At 33.2% G+C, this 21,924-nt stretch overlaps 1 protein-coding gene across 2 annotated transcripts in view; it reads right to left on the reverse strand.

Moving 5' to 3' along the window:
• Window positions 1-21,924, reverse strand: part of LOC129965971 (monocarboxylate transporter 9-like) — a 45,058-nt gene that overhangs the window by 18,841 nt on the left and 4,293 nt on the right. For both annotated transcript variants that reach the window (XM_056080285.1, XM_056080286.1), the window contains exon 2: window positions 4,467-4,732. In XM_056080285.1, the coding sequence (XP_055936260.1) occupies window positions 4,467-4,671 (205 nt within the window). In that variant the 5' untranslated portion in view covers window positions 4,672-4,732. The remainder of the gene's footprint in view (window positions 1-4,466; window positions 4,733-21,924) is intronic.

Here is a 21,924-nt window from a genome sequence, read left to right on the forward strand (position 1 = left end):
GCCACTCTATACTATTGCCTGTTTTTGTAATGGAATCCAACCCGATCAGTCTATCGTGAAATTGTTTCTATTAAGAGATCGAAGTTTCCCTAAGTGCGGTGAGGACTAACACAATCTTGCATCAACAAAAAAATCCCATGTCATCTCATAATGGGATGACAACGTCATTTATTACGTTGTGGTGCGCACGGTGGTTGTCTATTTTTGTGTTTCAAGCATTTGTTAAGTTTGTGGCAACACCACCTTTTTCCCTTATAAAAAGCTTACGCCAACAATTTCACGACACTTCGGAGCACCAGACTCCTAGAGCATTCTTGCTTTGTTAAAGTGGGATTTTAAGGTTTTTTTTTTAAATAAACTAGTTGTTGTTTAAACTTTTGGCTCTTCATTTAATATGAACACGCTTAAGCCACTTTACCTTAAATTTCACATCATAATGTCGAAATAAGATTCAAGATTCACAGGTGACAATTCCGATTAAAAAGAATTGACCCAATAATCCCTTCGACAGATAACGCACATCAAACTGTGAGCCTAAGTGGATGCAGTGGCCGAACTATTGTATGGTTAGGATTTTCAGTGGCCAGAACCTCCAGTTCCGTTTGTTAAAATATTCTTGCAGGTGGAAGTGCAAAATGAAACCGCTTTAAACCATCCTAAACGGTCAATGGATGAATGATTAGAATTTTGTAAAGGAAGCGAACAGCACCCCTCCTCATTATCCGATGCACCATGCTTTTGGACATGTCGAGTTCTCTTACTACCTGTTGTATCAAAGATGATGGACTTGCTTCGTACACTTTCACTTTCGGAACAGTAGCTCCCGTTCTTGCATGCTTCTCTTATTTCCCCATCACTAGCATACTGTCCAACACAATGTTGGACGCCTTAAATCTTTCGTAAGTCCTTTCGATCGTCGTGCAGTTTATGTTTGGTGATTGCCGAATTTTTTCACCACAGTCGCTAGTGATTGCAATTCATGATAAGTCAGGACCATGAAAGCGCGATTCTCAATCGAATATGTGCTCATTTCAGAACCACAACAGTACACAGTACAAGTTCTTAGCGAGTAATCATTCTCAACAAACCTGTTTTCCAGCCTTATATGCCACGGCGGGAATTTGCATATTCACTTGCAAACGCACTTTTCCTCTCACAGATTGCCACAAATTTGTATAGTCACATAGGGAAGCTTCCATGTTGTGCAATTGTCATGTTCATCATAATTTGGAATACAAACTATCGGATTCGTAATTAATGTTTTTAGTGTAATTAGATTATGACGCCATATTCCGGACCCCACATGTCACATATCAAAATACTCGTTTTGATGTATTGTATCCGAATCTGTAAATATTAGACGCTGAATACTTGGTGGGCTACCCTGTATTAAACTTTAATATAGCATTAATAATATACGATAATATAATAGATAATATATAATAAGTTACGAAATATTGACCTTTGGCGTGAATATAGCGTCTATTTTGAACCTATTGTGCAATCCTTGGCGAGTTATTTGGCGATTAACCCCTGGCATGCGGTCAATAGTACCCGAAAATTGAATTTGTGTTTTATACGCATTTTTTCCAATGGACTAAAACAAAAATTTGACAAAGAACTACAATGGTAGTCACAAAAAACCATACCAAATTTCACGTATTTAAGTCATTGAGTCTTTGAATTGTCTCGTTTACATGTTTCTAAAAGTTCAGACCGACAGATGGTCAACCCCTTGTTGGGTTTGGCTCGAAATTTGAATGATGTTTAAACCATAGATGTTAATTCTTTGCATTGAATTTTATCAATCTAGCTCTCTTTGTTTAGTAGTTATTGTGTTAAATTATATTCGAACAGCTGGACAGACAGACTTCCTCAGAGCGAAATTTGCTCAAAATTTGAAAGAAATCTGCAAATTTGGTATAAAGTTCATATATCAAATATCATCCATCTGGCTCAAAACGTTTTTGAGTTATCTTTGTCTCAGACAGACAGACGGACATTTTCCAGAAATGTGTTTTTGGAACTCAGGGAGATCTAAAACGGAGATTCGTCAAAATTTCGAGTTTGAATTTTTTGACGGTTGCTATACTTTCTCTATACTACGTATACAGAAAGTAAAAATGTTTGAAAATTAATTTTTAGTGTAATTTGTAAAAATGTATTTAGTTACAGCAGCGAAATCCAAACCAATTTCATTGTTTTCATTTCTCGATACAACCTCTCGGGATGTCACCAGTCTTTAACGTCCGTCTGTCTGTCGATTTTATACTGATATTTTCATATCACTTGATAATTTTTGCTAATACTCATCACGAATATTTTTAATGAAAGAAATGTCACATGGCAACACGCAAAATTATTGATTAGCGCAATCACCGATTATTTAAAAAAAATGGATAGTAGTAGTTTAAGAAAGTAAATTAATGAGACAAACTGCGATTGGTTGCAGCAGTTTCGAAATATGATACAGACACTGAACAAATCAAAATTATAAATGACGGTAATTTGTAAATATTAAAATGTTAATATACAGGGTGTGCATTAATTATTGTCGGGGTTTCTGTACCTCATAACTTTCGAATAAAAAATATTACGCAAAAACCGATTACGTATTCGTAAATTACAACTCAAAGAATTTTATTAATGATATTAAAAAGATTAATGAATTTGCACATGGCTGCCCTTCGTGGCTCGTAACACATCGAGACGAAATTCGATTTCCCTCCAAGTGTTTTCCAGCATTTGTGGGGTAACATTTTGGATCGCAGTAGCAATTCTGCGCTTTAGTTCATCAAGGGAGGGCACAGGGGTCTTGTACACAATGTTCTTGACAAACCCCCATAGAAAGAAGTCCAGCGGTGTTATATCTGGTGCTCGGTCTTCCCGCTCCCTTTCGGTGTAGAACGCTACCAGTTTCCTGAAATTGTGTTAACCAGCGTCTGATAGAATTATCCGAAGGAAGATCTTTCTTGTACGTGGTCCTGAAGCGACGTTGAGTAGTTATGACTGATTTAGTTTCGAAAAACCACAATACACACATTGCTTTTTCTTGCACGGTCGCCATTTTTATTTATGACGTCATAATTACCCAGACTGCAAATGCGCTAAGATCGCATTGTTGCCACGTAAAATTCTTTGAGTTGTAATTTACGAATACGTAATCGGTTTTTGCGTAATATTTTTTATTCGAAAGTTATGAGGTACGGAAACCCAGACAATAATTAATGAACACCCTGTATAATGCAAAGGGTCGTGACAACAGCTTGAATGCATATATATCTGTTTAAAAAACTCACGTAATACGAAGTGGGCTTAAAATCTTCATCAAGCCACATATTAAAAATATATTTTGTAAAATTATTGTAAGGCCTTGTTCATCTGCTGTCCGAGACAAAATCTGCAGAATCGTCAGATGAAAAGATCATGTGGTATTCTAGGTTTGAGGAGAAGGAACTAAGCGTAAAGAGAAAGCTCTAAGAGGGAACCAAGAGAGGGAAGGAACTAAGACAGAAGTGAAATATAATAAGTTAGTGAGTATCAAGAAGAAACGATTGCCTTTGTTCATCATAAATTAATGAAACTTGTTTTCTCATTTCAAGTCGATGCATTAATCAATCTAGACAAAATTACATTAAATACAATAATCAATCTAAGTAAGGTAACTTAATTTTAGTATCATTCTCATGTCACGTCTCACCTCATGGTAGATGTCTATTTCTTCTAATAATATAGAGAATGTGCGTGTGCATTGGATCTCTATATGATAGACCGTTTGATATAAAGCTATCAAATGTGTCACAGATTTCCTTTGGAGGATGGAAATACGAACCTCGGTGAGTTTTTTTAAATAATTTTAATTAGAATTCTAATTTATTAAAATTTATACGGAATTTTGATATTTTACAGAGATAACTCCCCAAAATATTATTGCGCAGAAAATCATTCTTACACGCTTCCAAAATTTAAAACATTATCTTTATAATTATACATACCAATTTAACAGTAATTTCCTGAATTTTGTAGATTTTTTTTTAATTTAACTTATTTTCAGCAAATAAATAACTTATTTCCTTATTACATCAAGCAAAAAATCGCTTGATTTTTTTTCCATTATTCAAAACTGAGGACTCTATTTAACATCTGCGTAGTTTACATGACAAACATGAAAGTAAAGTTACAGTACCACGAGAGTTAGAAGATACATGAAACGGGCATTTGCGTTTGTAATTACGCTATGATGTCTTAAGACAGGTGTCTCCATTAGAAAAGGAGCAATGAACAGAGTTACGTAAGATTTAATTGTCTTTGTAATAGTCAATACGATTTTACCGTCTATAATAATTTAATGCTTAAAAGTTTATTGGTGGAATCATGAAAATCAAGTTATGCCTCATTGAATGAAATAAAACAATATCCTTGTTGAGCAAGTTGATTTGAAAAAGCTGCTAGTAAGCATATATTACCAGCCAAGCTGAGAGCTGCGAGGCACACGTCCACAGGCCATGACGCTTCTTCTTTGGTGACGCCAAATGCTTCGACGAACGGCACCTCAAGAACGCGGGACGACCGAAAGATTCCATCCAAGACGAAACTGACAAAGCAGGCCGCAAACACCACTACCCAACTCCATCCCTTGTCCGTCTCCTCATATCGCCACCTTCTGCGCATTTCCTTCGGAAAGAGAAGTTCTCAAGTCAGGCTGTCCATTTTCGTCTTGAAAGAGTGCCATCTGTAAAAAAAGGAATACTGAGGTTCCATGAAAAATTTGATTACTATACTAATGCCTCAAAATTCTCATTGCGCTCGACAACTAATAGTTGCTTTTTTATATGTTAAACTTGTTTTCTTTGTTAACTAGAAGATGTTAAACGTTTTTTTTTTAATTAACTGTCGATTTTATTTTAGTGTTTAAGGAGATAGGAAAGTCCGCGATAATAAAAATTGCAGAAATTTAAATTGTACTGTAACACTCTCTTATAATGCCAATGCACCAACCAAGCGCCAACCCCCTCGAACTGTAACACTCTATAATAATGCCAGTGCGCCAACCAAGCACCAACCTCCTCGCCAATTCAAAGTACGACAGTATAATGCTAGCTGCAAGACTGAGCATGCAAACCTACCGACCCCCAGAATTAATTATGTTAAGCTGTAAATTTAAGTATTGGCTAAATGTGGAATTGTTGTTTTGTAATTGTAAGTGTAATGTACTGTATAATTGGTTGTATATTAAATTCTTTTAAATTATTAGAGCCCTTTTCATGCATTGCTTCTCCATAATGTTCGAAACTAGCACTTTTAGATGATTATATTTCGCTAAGGGGTGATACATAGAATAATGAGTGGTTATTATATTCTCTAATTCCTCGAATTCCGAGTTCTCTCATTGCTGAATGTAAGCATTTTCTTCTTTCATTTTCTATCACCCCCTTTTTTTTGACGAAATAAACGCGTCCTGACGCATGCTCAAATGCGCAGAGGGTTCCCGAATACGAGTATAAACAAAAAAATAAAGGGAATTTCTTCGAAAGTAAAATTTAATATTTGATATAAAATTTAGGACATATAGAAAGAATGATTTATTTTAATTATAAAACAGTAAAAAATGCCATTTCATTAGAGGATTTGTTTTTTAATGGCAAATCGAATATGTACTGTGATGGGAGGGTTTTCAAGTTCATAAATCGGTACGCTCAGAAAAAATAATTCTGATCAAAATCATCCCAAAATTAGCATATTGAATGAGAATTATTATAGCATGGTATAATAATTGCAGTGAACTTATTTTCATTTAAATATGTTAATAATACAAATCGCAAAAAAACATAGTGAAATTCATGCAATTTGAAAAACTAAAAAAATGTATGATAGTTTGCATGCTAATTAGCTTCTAAAGAGTAACAATATTGTGCAGAAAAAAATATATAAATATATTTAACAAATGCATAATGCTCTGTATTTTTGACCGACTCTTTGTTTTTCAAATAATGAAAGATTAGTGTTTGACATTTATCATTACTTTTAGAAACACAACGCCTCCTAAATGATTTCGAATTTTGTTTTTCTTCAGAATATAAATTAAATATTTTAAATATTGAACAGAAAATTTAATTCCGTGCTTTTGAGTGCTCATTTTTTAACTTCTAGTTTCCAAAGTGCCGAGCTTCATCGAGTTAAAATTCCACGTTGATTCTTTTAAAAATCATATTACATCATAAAAAATTTCTTACAACTTTAATCTATATCAATTATCTATACTTTTAATTAAATTCTTTAAGGTAAAACCAGTAGGAGTGATCTTCCTAAAACCTTCTCGTATACTATCTATTAAAGGTGTCAAGTCAGAGAACATCTTACATAGTGAACAATATTATACGAAATATTAATCGTTGACTTGTATTTAGCCTTTTTACTGAAACTATCGCTTCATTTGGCGAGTTATTTAGCGATTAATCCCTACCATGCGTTAATAGCAGCCGAGAATAAAATTTATGTTTGAGACACGTTTTTCTCAACCGACTGACACCAAGATTTGACACAAAACTGCACTTGTAGTCACACATTCTCATACGAAATTTGATATATCTAAGTCACTGTATTTTTGAATAACACGTTTACATGTTTCTGAAAGTACAGATAGACAGACGGTTACCCCCCTTGTTAAATTTAACTCAAAATTTGTTAAGTGTTTACTCTATAGATGTTAAATCTGTGTACTGAATTTTATCTATCTAGGCGCCTCATTTTGTAGTCATCATTTTATTTTATATTCCAGAAACCGAACAGACAGACTTAATATGAATGAATTTCTTTCAAAATTTAATTTTAAAAAATCTACAAATTTGGTGTAAAGACCGAGAGATAATCAAACGTTTAGGTTGGTTATGGCTTAAAATTTGGCATGCATCTACACTATAGATGTTAAATCTGTGCAGCGAATTTATCTATCTTACTCTCTTCACTTTGCAACTATCATGTTAAATTTTTATCGAACAGACGGATTTCCTCTCAAACGATTTTACTCAGAATTTGATAGAAACTGCAAATTTTGTGTGAAGACCGTATACCAAATTTCAACCGTATAACTCAAAACGTTTTCTAATTATCTTTGTCACAGAATAGACAGACAGATGGACATTTTCCAAAAATGTGTTTTTCGAACTCAGTGAGGTCTGAAACGTGGAGGCACGTCAAAATCTCAAATTCGAATTTTTTGACGGTTACTGTACTTTCTCTATACTTCGTATGCGAGAAAATAAAAAGGCGAAACAGCTGATAGTTTTTAAGCAAGAATTTAAAATTTGAGAGCTATATACTATTGAAATTATTGTATCCATTCTTAAAGAAAGCAAAGTTCATTTGCAAAAGGGATTGATAAAATGAGAATCAGATGCTGAACTAGTGGTTGTTACCACATGTTGCTCACCCATGTCCATATCAGTTGGTCATCATTTCCTCTTTCGTGCCTTTGTGACGTCACCCATCCCGCATCGCCTTAGCCACAACAAAACAGAATCCGTTTGTTTACGTGTACATAAAACAGAGTCCACTTAAATGCCGCTAAAAAGATGGCGATAAGATAGATTGAATGAGTTGAATGTTTTTATCGCTATTAATGCTGTAAAGAGACGCCCACGACTGATCTGAAATCTACTGTGTTTTGATGACATTAGAAGTAAAATTAATTCTTATTTTTTATTTCTTAGTATATGAAGTATAGAGAAAGTATTGTAATTGTAAAAAACTCCTAATTCGAGATTTTGACGAATTTCTTACTGAATTCGAAAAAAATATTTTTTGGCATTATGCCGGTTGGCTATCTGTCTGAGACACAAACCTAGTTACTGGAAAAGGGATGATATTCATTTCTTTACAGTCCAAGGGATATCTTCGCCGTTTCAATCTGATCCCAAATGCATTCTGCCCTTGCGGAAATCTTGATGTCACTCCGATCCACTACGCAACAGTATCCTCATTTCCTTTTCCCACATGACCAAGCCAACATCTGAACAGAGCCATCTGATCCGTGCGGCGGATGCTATGCACCGGGGCCCTGCGATTGTGGGGGCCCTAGCATGATCAAGAACTAAAATACCGTTCTGAATGGTTAAAGTGGTATGGAAAGAAGAGCGGAAGAAATTGGAAGACGATATAAGGGCAGCCACGTACTGCAGCATATAAATGGATTCTGCTTCTGATATCTCCCATAAAAAAAAAAAAAAAAAAAAAAAAACCTTTAGTCTTTATAAGGTACGTAAGTTTTGAAGAGAAACGATTAAGTATAAATGAGTCATTTATAGGTTTAATAAAATAACTGATGCGACTGAAGAAATGACAAGCAAAAGCTCTATTAGAAACATTAAGTGAGCTGGATTTAGATATTATGGATTGTAGTGGACAGGCATGCGACAACGGTAGCAACACTGAAAGGGAAATATAAAGGTGTACAATCTAGAATAATTACCTCAAACCCTCATGCAATTTATGTGCCTTGACTATTATACTCTTTTAATTTATTAATTTGCGATGCCGCTTTCAGCAGTATATATTGAAATTTTTTTTAGATAATGCAACGTTTATATTGCTTATTTTTTGCAGATACAAAAAGAAGGGAAATTCTACAAAAGCATTTAAACGTTACTTTTAAGCCAGTATGCGATACTCGTTGGGAAGCGAAAATAGATTCGGTTAAAGAAATATATATATAGTTTGAAGAAACTTATAATATCTTAGAATAATTTATCAATACAAATAACAATAATACAACAGTATCGGAAGCTAAAAGTCTATTGGATTCAATATAAAAAATGACATTTATTTTATGTTTAATAGTGTGGTTTGCAGTATTGTCCAAAATCAACAATATCAATAAACTATTTCAATCAAAAAAAATTGTTCTCGACTGAGCTTTTAGTTTAGTCAGTAAAATTAAAACTGAAATCAAAAATTAAAGACAAAATTTAACTCATTTTTAGACGAAGCAAAAGTGATAGCATGTGATTTGAATATTTCAGCAAATTTTCCGATACAGCAGAAAATGTAATTATGGAAAACCCGGTTGAGGAATTTAGATGTTATTTTTTTAAATTTATAACAGAAACTGTTATTGTACAGATAGAAAATAGATTTAAAAGTATTTCAAATTAATCACTGATATAAAAACTAGAAAAACATGAATTAGAAAGATGTTCCATAGCTTTGTAACGATTTATAACAAAAATGTAGATGAAAACCTAATCCAGGAAATTTATTTGTTACGGGATTTAAATAATGTACAAGAAGTATTGCAGCAATACTAAATAATAATTATAATGAGTTCTTTCTAAATGTATTAATTGCGTTAAAACTTTTCTTTACATTGCCAGTTACAATGATAAATGTTGATTGCTCTTTCAGAAAATTAAAATTAATAAAGAATTAAATAATAAGAACAAAGATATTTAGTAGAATTGTTTATCTCTTTAAGTTGCCAGCATAAATTTAAAAACTTCATATTTCATCCATGCCTGTTGCCCGATTCTAGAGTAGGAACTCATTGTGATCTTTACTGAATGCGTGTAACAGTAAGACTAAATGTTGTTTTTCTGAAAGCTTGTGGACACTAATTGATTAACTATTATTATTTATAGTTAAAAGTTTTTTTAAAAAAAATTTTCAAATACTATATGAAATAAAAGTATATGAATTTTGCTTTTTTTTCAAATGTATATAGAGCAAATAAATGAAATTGGAAGCGTCAGCACAGTGGCTAGTTTTACATAGACCTACGATTTCTGCGTTAAAATCGCATGCCAAATTTCAACGATAAGACTTTATATCACTTATGTTTTTTTTCCTCGTATACGAATACAGAAAGTGCTGTAATTTGAATTCAAGATTTTGACTAATACCACGTTTTAGATCTCCTGGAGAGTTAAAAATAAATTTTTAAAAATGCTTGGCTGTTCTGTGTCTGCGCCAAAGATAGTTGAAAAACGCCTTGAGCTAGACGGATAAAATTTGGTATATGGTTTCGAAAAGAATTTGTTAACTTCTATCAGATTTTGAGCAAAATCTTTTCAGAGGAAGTCTGTCCTTCCGACTGTCCGAAAATAAATTAATACGATAGCTACAAAACGAGGAGAACTGGATGGATAAATTTCGGAACAAAGATTTAACATTTATAGCGTAGACTCTTATCAAATTTTAAGTTAAATTTAACAAGGGGTTGAGCCAAATCCAAAAAGGGTTTGAATGACAGTCAGTCTGCACATTCAGAAACATGCAAACGCGATTACTCAAAAATGCACTGAACTTAAATATACCAAATCTGGTATGGAACTTCGAGGATATATGGAACAGATGAAGGTTTGTGTCAAATTTTGGTTTCAATCAGGTGGCAGAAAATGAATCAAACCCCAGATTCGGTTTTCGGGTATTATTAACCGCATGTCAGGAATGAATCGCAAAACAAGTAATACATAAAACAAAAATTTCTAAGTCAATTCCTACATAGGTCAACAATTTTCTTTTATTTTAGTTACTTTTTATTAAATAATTACAAAATTGGCGATAAATTTGGCGACATGGCGACGGATTTGGCGACCACATAGAAATTACTGTACACATTTAATTAATTAATTAATATTTGAAAAAAACTATATTAACATCAAGTGTCATCCACTATAAGTTTTAAAAAATTGTATTTGAACTTGAGTGGATGAATAATAAGTATTTTATTAACGATTGAAAATTTGAATAAGATATATATATATATATATATATATATATATATATATATATATATATATATATATATATATATATATATATATATATATATATATATATATATATATATATATATATATATATATATATATATATATATATATATATATATACAGGGTGTCCCCAAAAAATGTATACACATTTTAGCAGCTGATAACTAAGTTATTTCTTCTTTCTTTACAAACTGAACCCATTGAACCGAGTTTCCCCCCGAACAGACTTGAATTTGAAGAAAGGAAATTTATTCTAAAATGCTACTGGAAGTATGAAAATGTAGTAGAAGTGCAAAGACAATTTAAGAGGGAGTTTAACAAAGAACCACCTACACGAGTTACCATCACTCGAATTAGAGATAAGTTTGAAGCTGATGGAACTGTTCAGGACGTCCATAAACCTGCAACAGTTGTTCAATTCAGGGCAACCATTGAACATGAATGTACGAATATCCCAAGGGAATTGTTCCATCATGTGTGCTATTCCATCGCTTCTCGTTGTCAGCAGTGTCTGGAGCAGAACGGACATCAGTTTGAGAACATGCGATAACAAGACAATAGAATGATATTTGTAGAATCTTTTACATGTTGAAAATTATTCGAATTATAATAAACCCCGAATTTACAATTATTTAAAGTGTGTATACATTTTTTTGGGACACCCTGTATATAGGGAGAGAGAGAGTGAGCTAATAGTAGGGATTGAAAAAAAAAACCTCGCCAAAAATAACCCGATAGATTTAATAAAAATGCTAAATTTACGCCAAAGGTTAATATATCGCAAATACGGTGCAAAGAGTATTTTATCTTATCTAAGTAAGGTCCAGATTTTTTTGAAGGGGTTGAGAAAAACATTTATGAGTAAGTGAGAAAGTTTTGGATAGACCCTTCCTGCTTTTTTTTTATATATATATATAATCGGTGTTGTTTTGGTAACAAAATAGTTTTTTGGGCAGTAGGATATCTAAAGCGTGGATATTCACTCATGTCAACCGGTCCAATGTTTAATGATAACAATCTTTATTACAAAAAAAAAAAAAAAAAAAAAAAAAAACCTCACATATTTTAGTATCTAACCAAAACATTTCATCTTTCCATTTTTAAAATTTTTCGGATACTCAAAATAATCAGGTTTGTATTTTCAATTATTTCTATTTAACATTTGTATTTCATCATGTCTGTCTCAGATTCGAGCAGAATCCCCAACAAATAATAAATATCGAATTGAGTTCATACAGAACAACAAATCCTTATTATAAACCTAGCACTTAAGAGATCTATGAGTCGCTCTGCTTCAACAGAAACACGGCTCTTGGTCTGATGAAAGAGTTCATTTTTACGGACAAAATAAGCTTTTTCGCCTCCTCTGTCCGGACAAGTGGCTGAAATTTTCGTGTTATTTTTGGCCATTCAAAATGGCGACTGCACGTTCCAGTTCGGAACGGATCTCGTGCAAGGAATGTTTCCGGTTCAAGGTTAGGAAGATGTATCTGATAAATCATCCCATTTCGCGAGTCATGAGACCTGTCGAGTTTGGTCCGGCCGGAAGAGGCAGGATTGGAGCTTTCTGTTGACTCGTTCCCTCCTATTAATGAGAATAGCAGCGCATTTTTCTGAATAACGGTCTTTGGGTCAGACGAGGAATGCATAGCTCACTTTGATAGACTTTAATGAATGGCGTATTTAGACATTTTGTGGAGCCAGACAGTGTAAATGATTATATTTCTATTTTAATATTTTGGTCGAACATCAATGGTCAATTTAGTTTCACATTTCAATGCATTTTTTAAATAACAATATGATAATTTTTTTGTAAATTTAATAACTTCGGGAAAATGCATATTTTTTTTTCATCTATTATGATACATAACGATGTGGCATCAATGTTTCTATAAAATATTATTTAAGCAGAAACTCAGGTAGTTACAAATACTACAAAAATTAAATAAAAGTAATGTAACAGGCCTGACCAATTATAAATTGTTAATCATATCATTCTCAAATAAAGAGTTTTATGATAAAATGCTAATTAACCCTTTCTAGGGCCGTCGGAAGTATGCTTCCCACCAAATTTATCAATATTTGTATGAAATTATGTAGGTTGGCATAAGTCCTGACAAATTTTTTTAGAAAGACAAAAACTTAGATGCTTCAATTCTTTATCTCACACAAAATGACGTGTCTTGATTTGTTACTTAATTATTAATTAACCAAATTAATTAATGAATCAAATTAAATTTATGTAATAAGCAAAATGAATCCATTTTCTTATTCTAATTTCAAGCCTAAAAATATTTAAACATAATATGACTAGAAAAAAATGGCACTTTAAAGGATTAAATTATCACGTTACTTATCACAATATTTTGTATTGTTTTGTATTGCTGTAAATTATTTTGTATAGTTTATTTTTATTGTTTATAAATTTATTTATTTAACAATTAAACTAATAATACATTCATACAGTCCAGCGGCCCAGGTCGTTGCCTAGTAGGAATCTCTCTATTGACGTAACAGTAAATATGAAACAGTTTCAGTCTTCAATTTTTAATACTTTTCCTAACAATAAATACTACAAATATTATGTTGAATGAAAATATCTTTTCTAATGTTAAAACAGAATTGAGATGACAAATTTCCAGTATCAGTGCAACATAGCAAAATTTACAATGTCTTTCTCCTTAAAAATTTAAATTAAATAATCTCGTAACTATTTGTTTAAAATCAGTATTTTGCTATTTCTTTTATGCTGATTTTGTTTAATTTATTTCATTCACAAAAATGAAGTATATACATTGCCATAAAAGACCTAAACTAGAGAATGTCAAAATTCTTCGGTGAATGGCGAATGCCGATTGTGTGAATGCTGATATTCACAGAAAAATGCCAACTTTTTCCAGATTTCGGTCTTTGACGATAACATATGTATTCAAAGTTTAATGAATTTCAGCGTTTAACGCCATCTGTCTAAAACTGAAAAGATTATTTTTTGAATTATGTCTAGTATAGGAGCTGGCGTCCTGGCATAGGGGTAGCGCATCTTCCCCGTGATCTGGGCGTCGCAGGTTCGAGTCCCGGTTCGGGCATGGTTGTTCTTCATCTGTGTTCTATCTGTGAGGTGTGTGAATGTGCCCTCCCCCTGTGAAAAGGGTTTGTGCAAGCGAATGTGTGAGTATCATCTTCGTATGGGCTAGAAGTCAGACTTCTGCCCTCGGGTGCTCAGAAGTCTTCACCCTCAGAAGCTACTGCACCCCCTTTCCATGGTAGCGCGGACACGACATCATCATCAGAGTATAGTGAACTGTGAAAAATTTCGAACTCGAAAATTTGACGAATCTTCACGTTTTAGAACTCTCTGAGTTCGATAAACACGCTTTTGGAAAATGTCCGTCTGCTTGTCTGTGACAAAGATAACTCAAAAACGCTTTGAACTAGATGGATGAAGTTTGGTATACGGTCTTAATACCACATTTGCAGACTTCTATTAAATTTTGAATAAAATCCATTCAGGAGGAAGTCTATCTGTCTGGCTGTTCGAATATAAGTTAACACGATAACTACAAAACGAAGAGAGATATTAAAATTCGATACACAGAATTAACATCTATAGATCCTTCAAATTTTAAGCCAAATACAACAACGAGTTGACTGTCTCTCAGTTTGTATTTTCAAAAACATGTAAACGAGATAATTACATGTTTATGTCGAAATGAAATATTATACGTTATGAAATATTCGATTTCGAATGCTTCAAGAGCAATTTTGTATAAAATCTTGGTTCCAAAACAGTTCAGAAAAAAACGTGTCTAAAGAGCAAATTCGATTTTCGGATATTATTAACGGCATCTGGCGAATCGGAATGAGCGAGGATAGAACCTGGGACCTTGTGGTTCGCAGCTGAGTAACATGATCACAATACAAAAGCAATTGCTCGGGTAGCGTAGCTGTTAACTGGCTTATAAGCTTTCACCATAGACTCGCCCTCCAGTGAGTCGGAGGTGAGACGAACGATATAGCTATTGAGTCGTGATGTCATAGCTGTTGAGTCTAATGCGCCTGTACCCATTTCAGAAGCGCCAAGCGTTATGGCGAGCGTGTGGGGGTGAGTGGTTGCTGATGCTGCATCACGTGAATCTGACGACTTTGCTTGTGGGTAGGTGGCGCCACAACAGCTGTACAAAAATTGAAGGATCACATCCGGGTCACCAATGTGGCGAAGTGGAATGAGCGAGGATAGAACATGGGACCTTGTGGTTCGCAGTCGAGTAGCATGACCACAATACAAAAGCAACTGCTCGGATAGCGTAGCTGTTAACTGGCTTATAAGCTTTCACCAGAAGCATTTCAGGGATAAATAGCCAAAAGACTCGCAAAGAATGGCACAATAGATTCAGTAAAAATGCTAAATATGGGCCAAAAGTTAATATTTTGTAATTATGATACGCCATTGCAGTGTAAGAGTTCCCTAGTACGGCAAGCTTATTGGAGAGTATGAGAGAAAGTTTTGGGAAGACTACTCTCGCTGGTTTATCTTGTTAACTCCATAATGTTAAACTGAATCCTTCTTCCTCAGTTTTTAACAATGGAAGAAAGTCACACGATGACATATTTATGAAAGAATGAAAATGTTTTGAATTTCAGGATACTAACATTGTCTGTTATTAGAAATAGAACAACAAAATAGTTTTAAAAAATTGTCAAAATTTAGAAAACTTTTGTACGACTATTGAATTGCTATCATAAACCATTTTTTTATATTTTATAACAGTACAAAATTAATTTTTGTACAATATTTTCAGAAGTTATAGAGGGAAACGCATAAATTCAGCTTGGATTTTAACTAATTTAAATTATAATTAAATTTTTAAAAAATTGCCCAATTAAATATTTTATGAAACAATGAACATGACATGAGGTTCAAAGCAACAACTATTACTAGGAATTAAGCGAAAAAAAATATTTTAAAAAATTACCAAAATTCAGGAAAAACTGGTACGATTATTAAATTGATATTATTTAAAGGAATATTTTTTTGAATTTTTTAATGATATAAAATTAATTTTTAGGCAACAATACTTTTTGGTGTTATTGTGAAAAAAATGGAGGAATTCAGCTTTATTTTTAATTAATAAAATTTTAAAAAAATAGCTCAATGCACATTCTAGCTTCCAAGGTATATATGTGCCAAATTCGATACCTGCAACTCAAACGGTCTTGACCAGAGAGCGCCAACATATATTTATCTTTAGTATTAGTAGAAACATATGTATCGTCATTCCATTTCCGCCAGTAAAAATATTAAAAACATGTGAGTGTTCCTTATAAAGATTATAATGAATTTTCTTAAAAAATTATGAAAATTAGAAATGTGAGAAAAAAAGAAAAAGAACATGATGTAAATATTCATTAATTGATTTGACATGATCGAATAGATAATTTTATGATTTCTCAAATGGCGTAAATGTATTTTTTCTTTTTTAAATTCTCAAGAGCAACCATTAAAATCATAAAATCAAAAAACAAGTGACTCATTCTTATTAGAAAAGTAATCCCGGATGCTTTTATGGTAACTTGTACGAATGGGATTCTAGAATATTTAGCTGCATAACATATGAATACCATCATTTTTGATGCACGTTATAAGATATATTCTTACGTGGAATCATGGGATAAAATAGAGAAGAGACTGTTCTAGATTTCTATTGTTTATTTTCCTTAAAAACAAACCAATAATACTGTATTCACCATCAACTTTTTCAGATACATATTCAATACGTTATATTTTAAGTTTAACTTCATCGAACATACAAAAAAATTGACTTTCATTTTATATATCTTCTGCAGATAGGATGAAGTCTAACATTTGAATTAAATCAGCATTTTGAATTCAATAATAAATACTAAATTTAAAATATACTGTTGAGAAATAATACTCTTTGATTCCTTTAAGTTATTGTATTTATAAACGCATGGAACAGTCATTTAAATAATGAGTTTCCTCATTAAAAGATTTAGTTTGCAATTAGACGGAGATACATAATTTTAAAGTAAAGACTATATTTCAAAATCCCCTTATTTAATTTCTCGTATTTTTGTACGATTAAATTAAAATCCGCAAGAATATATGGATGGGTAGACGATGAATCCATCTGTTATCGGATTTAGTTCAAACAGTCTAACTCATTCCGTTTTTGAATCATCATGTTCATTGAAAGGCAGAATTTTTCTTAAATAAATTCTCCCAAAATTCATTTTTAAAAAATCTAAATTTTTCTTTTTAAGACTACAGAACAAACTCCAACCGTCTAGATTGCTATGTTTTTTCATATTTACAGAGAGAACAATAAATATGATTCCAATCTTTCCCCCTTTTTTTTATTGAGCTCTAGTAAATCTAAATCGTAAATGGCGATTCTTGAAGAAATTCGAAGTCGACTTTCGTTTTAACAGTTACAGTCAGTAGCAGATTTCTGACTAGATAGAACAGGCAACAGCCTAAGACCGTTTAGGTCAGGTAGGGTTCAGTTCAGTTCAGTTAAGTTCCCCTTTTTGAAGCAACTCTAGGGCTATTTGGGGACGGACTTCGTAATTATGAAAAGATGACGTGGACGACACCTGAGGTAGCACCCTGGTCTCCAAATTTCCGTAACACACCAGCGGAAGGACATTTGTTCCCGACAGATTTAACGTGCATCAGACCCTCTTACACGACGTTTCTTCGGTGGAATCGGGTCTTGAATTTGAAATTCTCCGGTCCGAAGCCGAGATCTTACCACCAGGTGTTGCAAGTATGTTGATTAAAAATGTTACTAGCCTAGCTACCAAATAATAAATTTATAAAAAGAAAAAAAAAGCGAATTCTTAGAATTATAAAATATTATGACTACAACGGAACACTGAATTATCAAAATCGTCATTAAATGTAAGAATATTTAATCATTAATTTAATAAATCAGAATTTGAAATATTTATTTAAATGTTTATATCAGGTCCTGTAAAATGATAATTTTTAATGCTATATTCGGTTGAAGTTCATTATTTTTTTTCATATTTATCATAATAATCAAATATCTTTATTTTTAAGTAAGAGAATCAGTAAGTAATTATGGTTGATTCTTTTTAAAAAATTATTACTTAAGTCATTTTCCCCCATGATATAAATATTTAAAAACAAGTAACAACTAAAAACATATATTTTGTTGTCCAGAATTGAAAAATTAAACTAAAATCACTTAACATGTTGAATAAATTAAAGTGGGTTGAAATGTTAATAATCCATCACATATTAAAAAAAAGGTTTCAAAATAGGCATTAACTGGAACCGCAAATTGCTATTGATTACAGTACAGTTTTTTTTAAATACTTTTCAGCTGGGAAAGTAACAAAATAGCAACAAAAGGAATAAACTAAAGATTTTTTCTCACATGATAGTTTGTGAATATTTTAACAAGAAATCAAACAAACATGTTATACATGATTAGTTTTCACATCTGGGTTGTAGCTTCTCCTTATCATTTAGTGTTTCGGTACGGTTTTCCTCTATCTCAGGACTTCTCAGCACATAATGAACGCTCAAGCACTTTGTAGATAAGGGCGTTGTTTATATTAAGTAATTTTGAAACAATTTCGGTTAACAAGGTTTGATATGCATGCATTTTTAAAAGGAAAAGGCGGAGATAAGATAAAGCGTATCAACGTTGCAAATTTTATCGCTGGTAAGTCAGTACTGCTCGAAAGGCAAGACTATTTTTAAATCAGGGTGCATCAAGTGAATCAGTTACTTTTTATATACAGAGAGTCAGAATATCAGTTTCGTTATAAGAAATATATAGAGAAAAAATATTACAATTGTCAAATAATTCAATTTACAAATTTTTATGAATCTTCACGTATTAGTAAGCACTCCAAACATATTTTCGGATTGAAGTCTATTTGCCACTCTCTCTGTCTGTCTACCCAACACGATAAATAATCAGCGGAAGTGGTCTACCAGAAATTTTCTAGCATACTTTAAATAAATTTTATACCCATCACCTCCCACCCCTCCATAAAATTGTGGGCCTTGGGTAAAGCCTCGAATGCCCTCTGCATTTCATTGGTAAACGATCATTACTAAATATAGATTTATGGCGTGAATTTAGCATTTTTACTGAATATATAGTGCGAATATGCATTTTGCAGGCCTTTTTGTCAATTAACAAAAACCAAAATTTGACATAAACTTCAACTGTAATCATAAGATAATTGTTGATGATGTAGTGTCAGTGTTAACACGGAAAGGTGGTGCAGTAGCTTCTGAGGGTAAAGACCCCAGAGCACCCGAGAGCAGAAGTCTGACTTCTAGCTCATATAAAGATGAAACTTACACATTCGCTTGCACAACCCCTTTTTACAGGTGGGCACATTCACACACCTCACAGATAGAACACAGATGAAGAACAACCATGCCCGAACCGGGACTCGAACCCGGGACGCCCAGATCAAGGGGAAGATGCGCTACCCCTATGCAACGACCCCGCCATAAGATAATTGCAATTACCGAATTTCACATATTTAAATCATGCATTTATGAATGATTAAGTTTATATGCATGTAAAAATACCGGCCAACAAATTTGTCCATTGTTTAACGAATTTGGTATAAAATCTGATAAGAATCTATACCTGTGAATTAGATGCTATGTCTATGAAACAAACTTTATCCATCTAGCTCTTTACATTTTTAGTCATCGATTTCACTGGTACTTGAATAGCTAGCTAGTCAGAGGAACATGCACTGAATGCATTTCATTCAAGATTTGGTTATAACTCTATACACCCATTTTCATCTGTCTAATTCATAGGTCAATCAGTCAATCTTTTAATAAATTTAGTTCAAAATTTGATAATTATCTATATTTATTTTAAATGCTAAACATGCGTACCAAATTTTATCTATTTAGTTCTTTGCGTTTAGCGTTTATTGAGTTCATTTATACTCAACAGCCAGCCAGACAAATTTCCTGTAAATTGATTTCGTTCAAAATTTGATAAAATTCTACAAATTTAGTTTAAATCTATATACCAAATTTCCTCTTTTTTAACTAAAAATGTTTTGGGGTTATCATATTTACAGACAGACAGACAGACATAATACTAATAATGTATTTTTCAAATTTAGAGACGTTTGAAATATGAAAATTCGCCGAAATGCGAATTTCTTGGCGATTACAACATTTCCTCTAAACTTCACATACGGGAAAGTAAAAATATTTTGAACAAGACGAACTACATTCGGTATATGGTCTTAAAACAGAGTCGTAGATTTCTATCAAATTTTGAACAAAATGGTTTTAAAAAATCGGCATATCCAGTTATTTATTCTATTGCAAATGAGACCGATGCGTACAAATTGTGTAGAGCTAAATCGATAAAATTGGGTTGACATATTTATTATTTAAATTGTTTGTTCCGTGTCAAATTTTGGACTATATCTGTTGAGGGGTTAACCGTTTATCAAACTGCACCTCTTCATGCGTTTAAAAACGATGACTCAAAACCACAACCACTTAGATCTCAATGAAATTTGACACCGTAATCTTGTTACTACAGTGTAGCTCTGTGTTAAATTTTTTTCCTTAAAATACCATCCAAATCCAGTTTTATTCACTAAGCTGTGAAGCACAAAATATTAAAATTTCGGTACTCTAATAACGAAAATCTGAGCACTCGTGGCGTTCAGGGTCAAGCTCAAGATCTGAAATTTTTATGCTGGAAAGAATAAAATAGCACTCTTATTGTGAAGAATGCGAGAAAGTTTCGGGGAGATCACTTCCATTGTGGATATTCTCACGGCCCACAATTTTTATGCTGGGAGGAGGGGTTACAAGAATAGAATCATTAATTAGAAGATGGGGGAAAGAGCACTCTCATTTTTTGAGACATTGGCGTGCTCTTTCCCTATCCTCACCCTTTCTTTCTTTCTTTAATCATTAAGACAAGCATTCTAATAACCACTTATTAGTTAAGTTTCCATGGGTCTTTGTTTTTTTCACTTCAAAAAGTCATTTAATTTCATTTGAATTATCGAAATGTCTTTTTGAACAGGTGTAAAAAATATTTCCAAGCTAAAAATTACAAGAACTAGGTATTAGAAAATATCTGATTCAGTATTAAATTTAGTAACTGGCATCACGAAATAAAGAATTTACTTTTCTACAAGTCACAAGAAATTTTTTTTTAATATATTCTACTTTAAACAGGTGATTATTAAAAATGTTACATCAAACAATGTACGAGGGCAATTCAGAAACTAACCTCCGATTGGTCACAGTGCGGGTAGTGGGGGGAGTAGCGCGCCATCTGTGCATTCACACGCTCAGCAGGTCAGTCGGCATCAAGCCGTAGTCGAGTGAACATCGTACCTGCGCTAGTTTAGTTTTTGTGGCAGTTTGAAATGTGTGCTGCAATAGAAAATCCCGCCAAATGTGAAGTGCGTGCTGTTATAAAGTTTTTTACAGCCAAAGGATACTCTGCAGCAGCTATTCATCGTGAGCTTTGTGCCGTGTACGGACCAAAAGTTATGAGTGAAGGAGTTGTCCGTGAATGGGTACGTTTATTTAAAAGTGGACGAGAAAACGTTCATGATGAAGAGAGGAGTGGTAGACCATCCTTGGTGACTGACGAACTCGTTCAGACAGTTGATGCAAAAGTTCGTGAAAATCGACGTTTCACAATGGCGGAGTTGTCTACTGATTTTCCACAGATTTCTAAGACTCTTTTGTACGAGATAGTGACAGCAAGATTGGGTTACCGTAAGTTCTGTGCACGATGGGTGCCCAAAATTCTTACCGACCACCACAAAAGTCAAAGAATGGCCTCTGCATTAGACTTTCTGTCACGTTATGAGGACGAAGGAGAACCATTGTTAAACAGAATCGTGACCGGTGACGAAACCTGGATTAAGTACGTGAACCCTGAGACAAAAGAACAATCAAAGATGTGGGCACATTCAGATTCGCCTACCAAACCAAAAAAAGCCCGGCAAGATTTTTCTGCCAGAAAACTGATGGCAACGGTGTTTTGGGATGCCAAAGGGGTGTTGTTGGTTGAATTCATGGAACGTGGGACGACCATTAATCAAGACGTGTACTGTGAAACACTAAAAACATTACGACGGG

This window comes from Argiope bruennichi, chromosome 4 (genome assembly GCF_947563725.1).
Source record: "Argiope bruennichi chromosome 4, qqArgBrue1.1, whole genome shotgun sequence".
NCBI classification, from domain to species: Eukaryota; Metazoa; Arthropoda; class Arachnida; order Araneae; family Araneidae; genus Argiope; species Argiope bruennichi.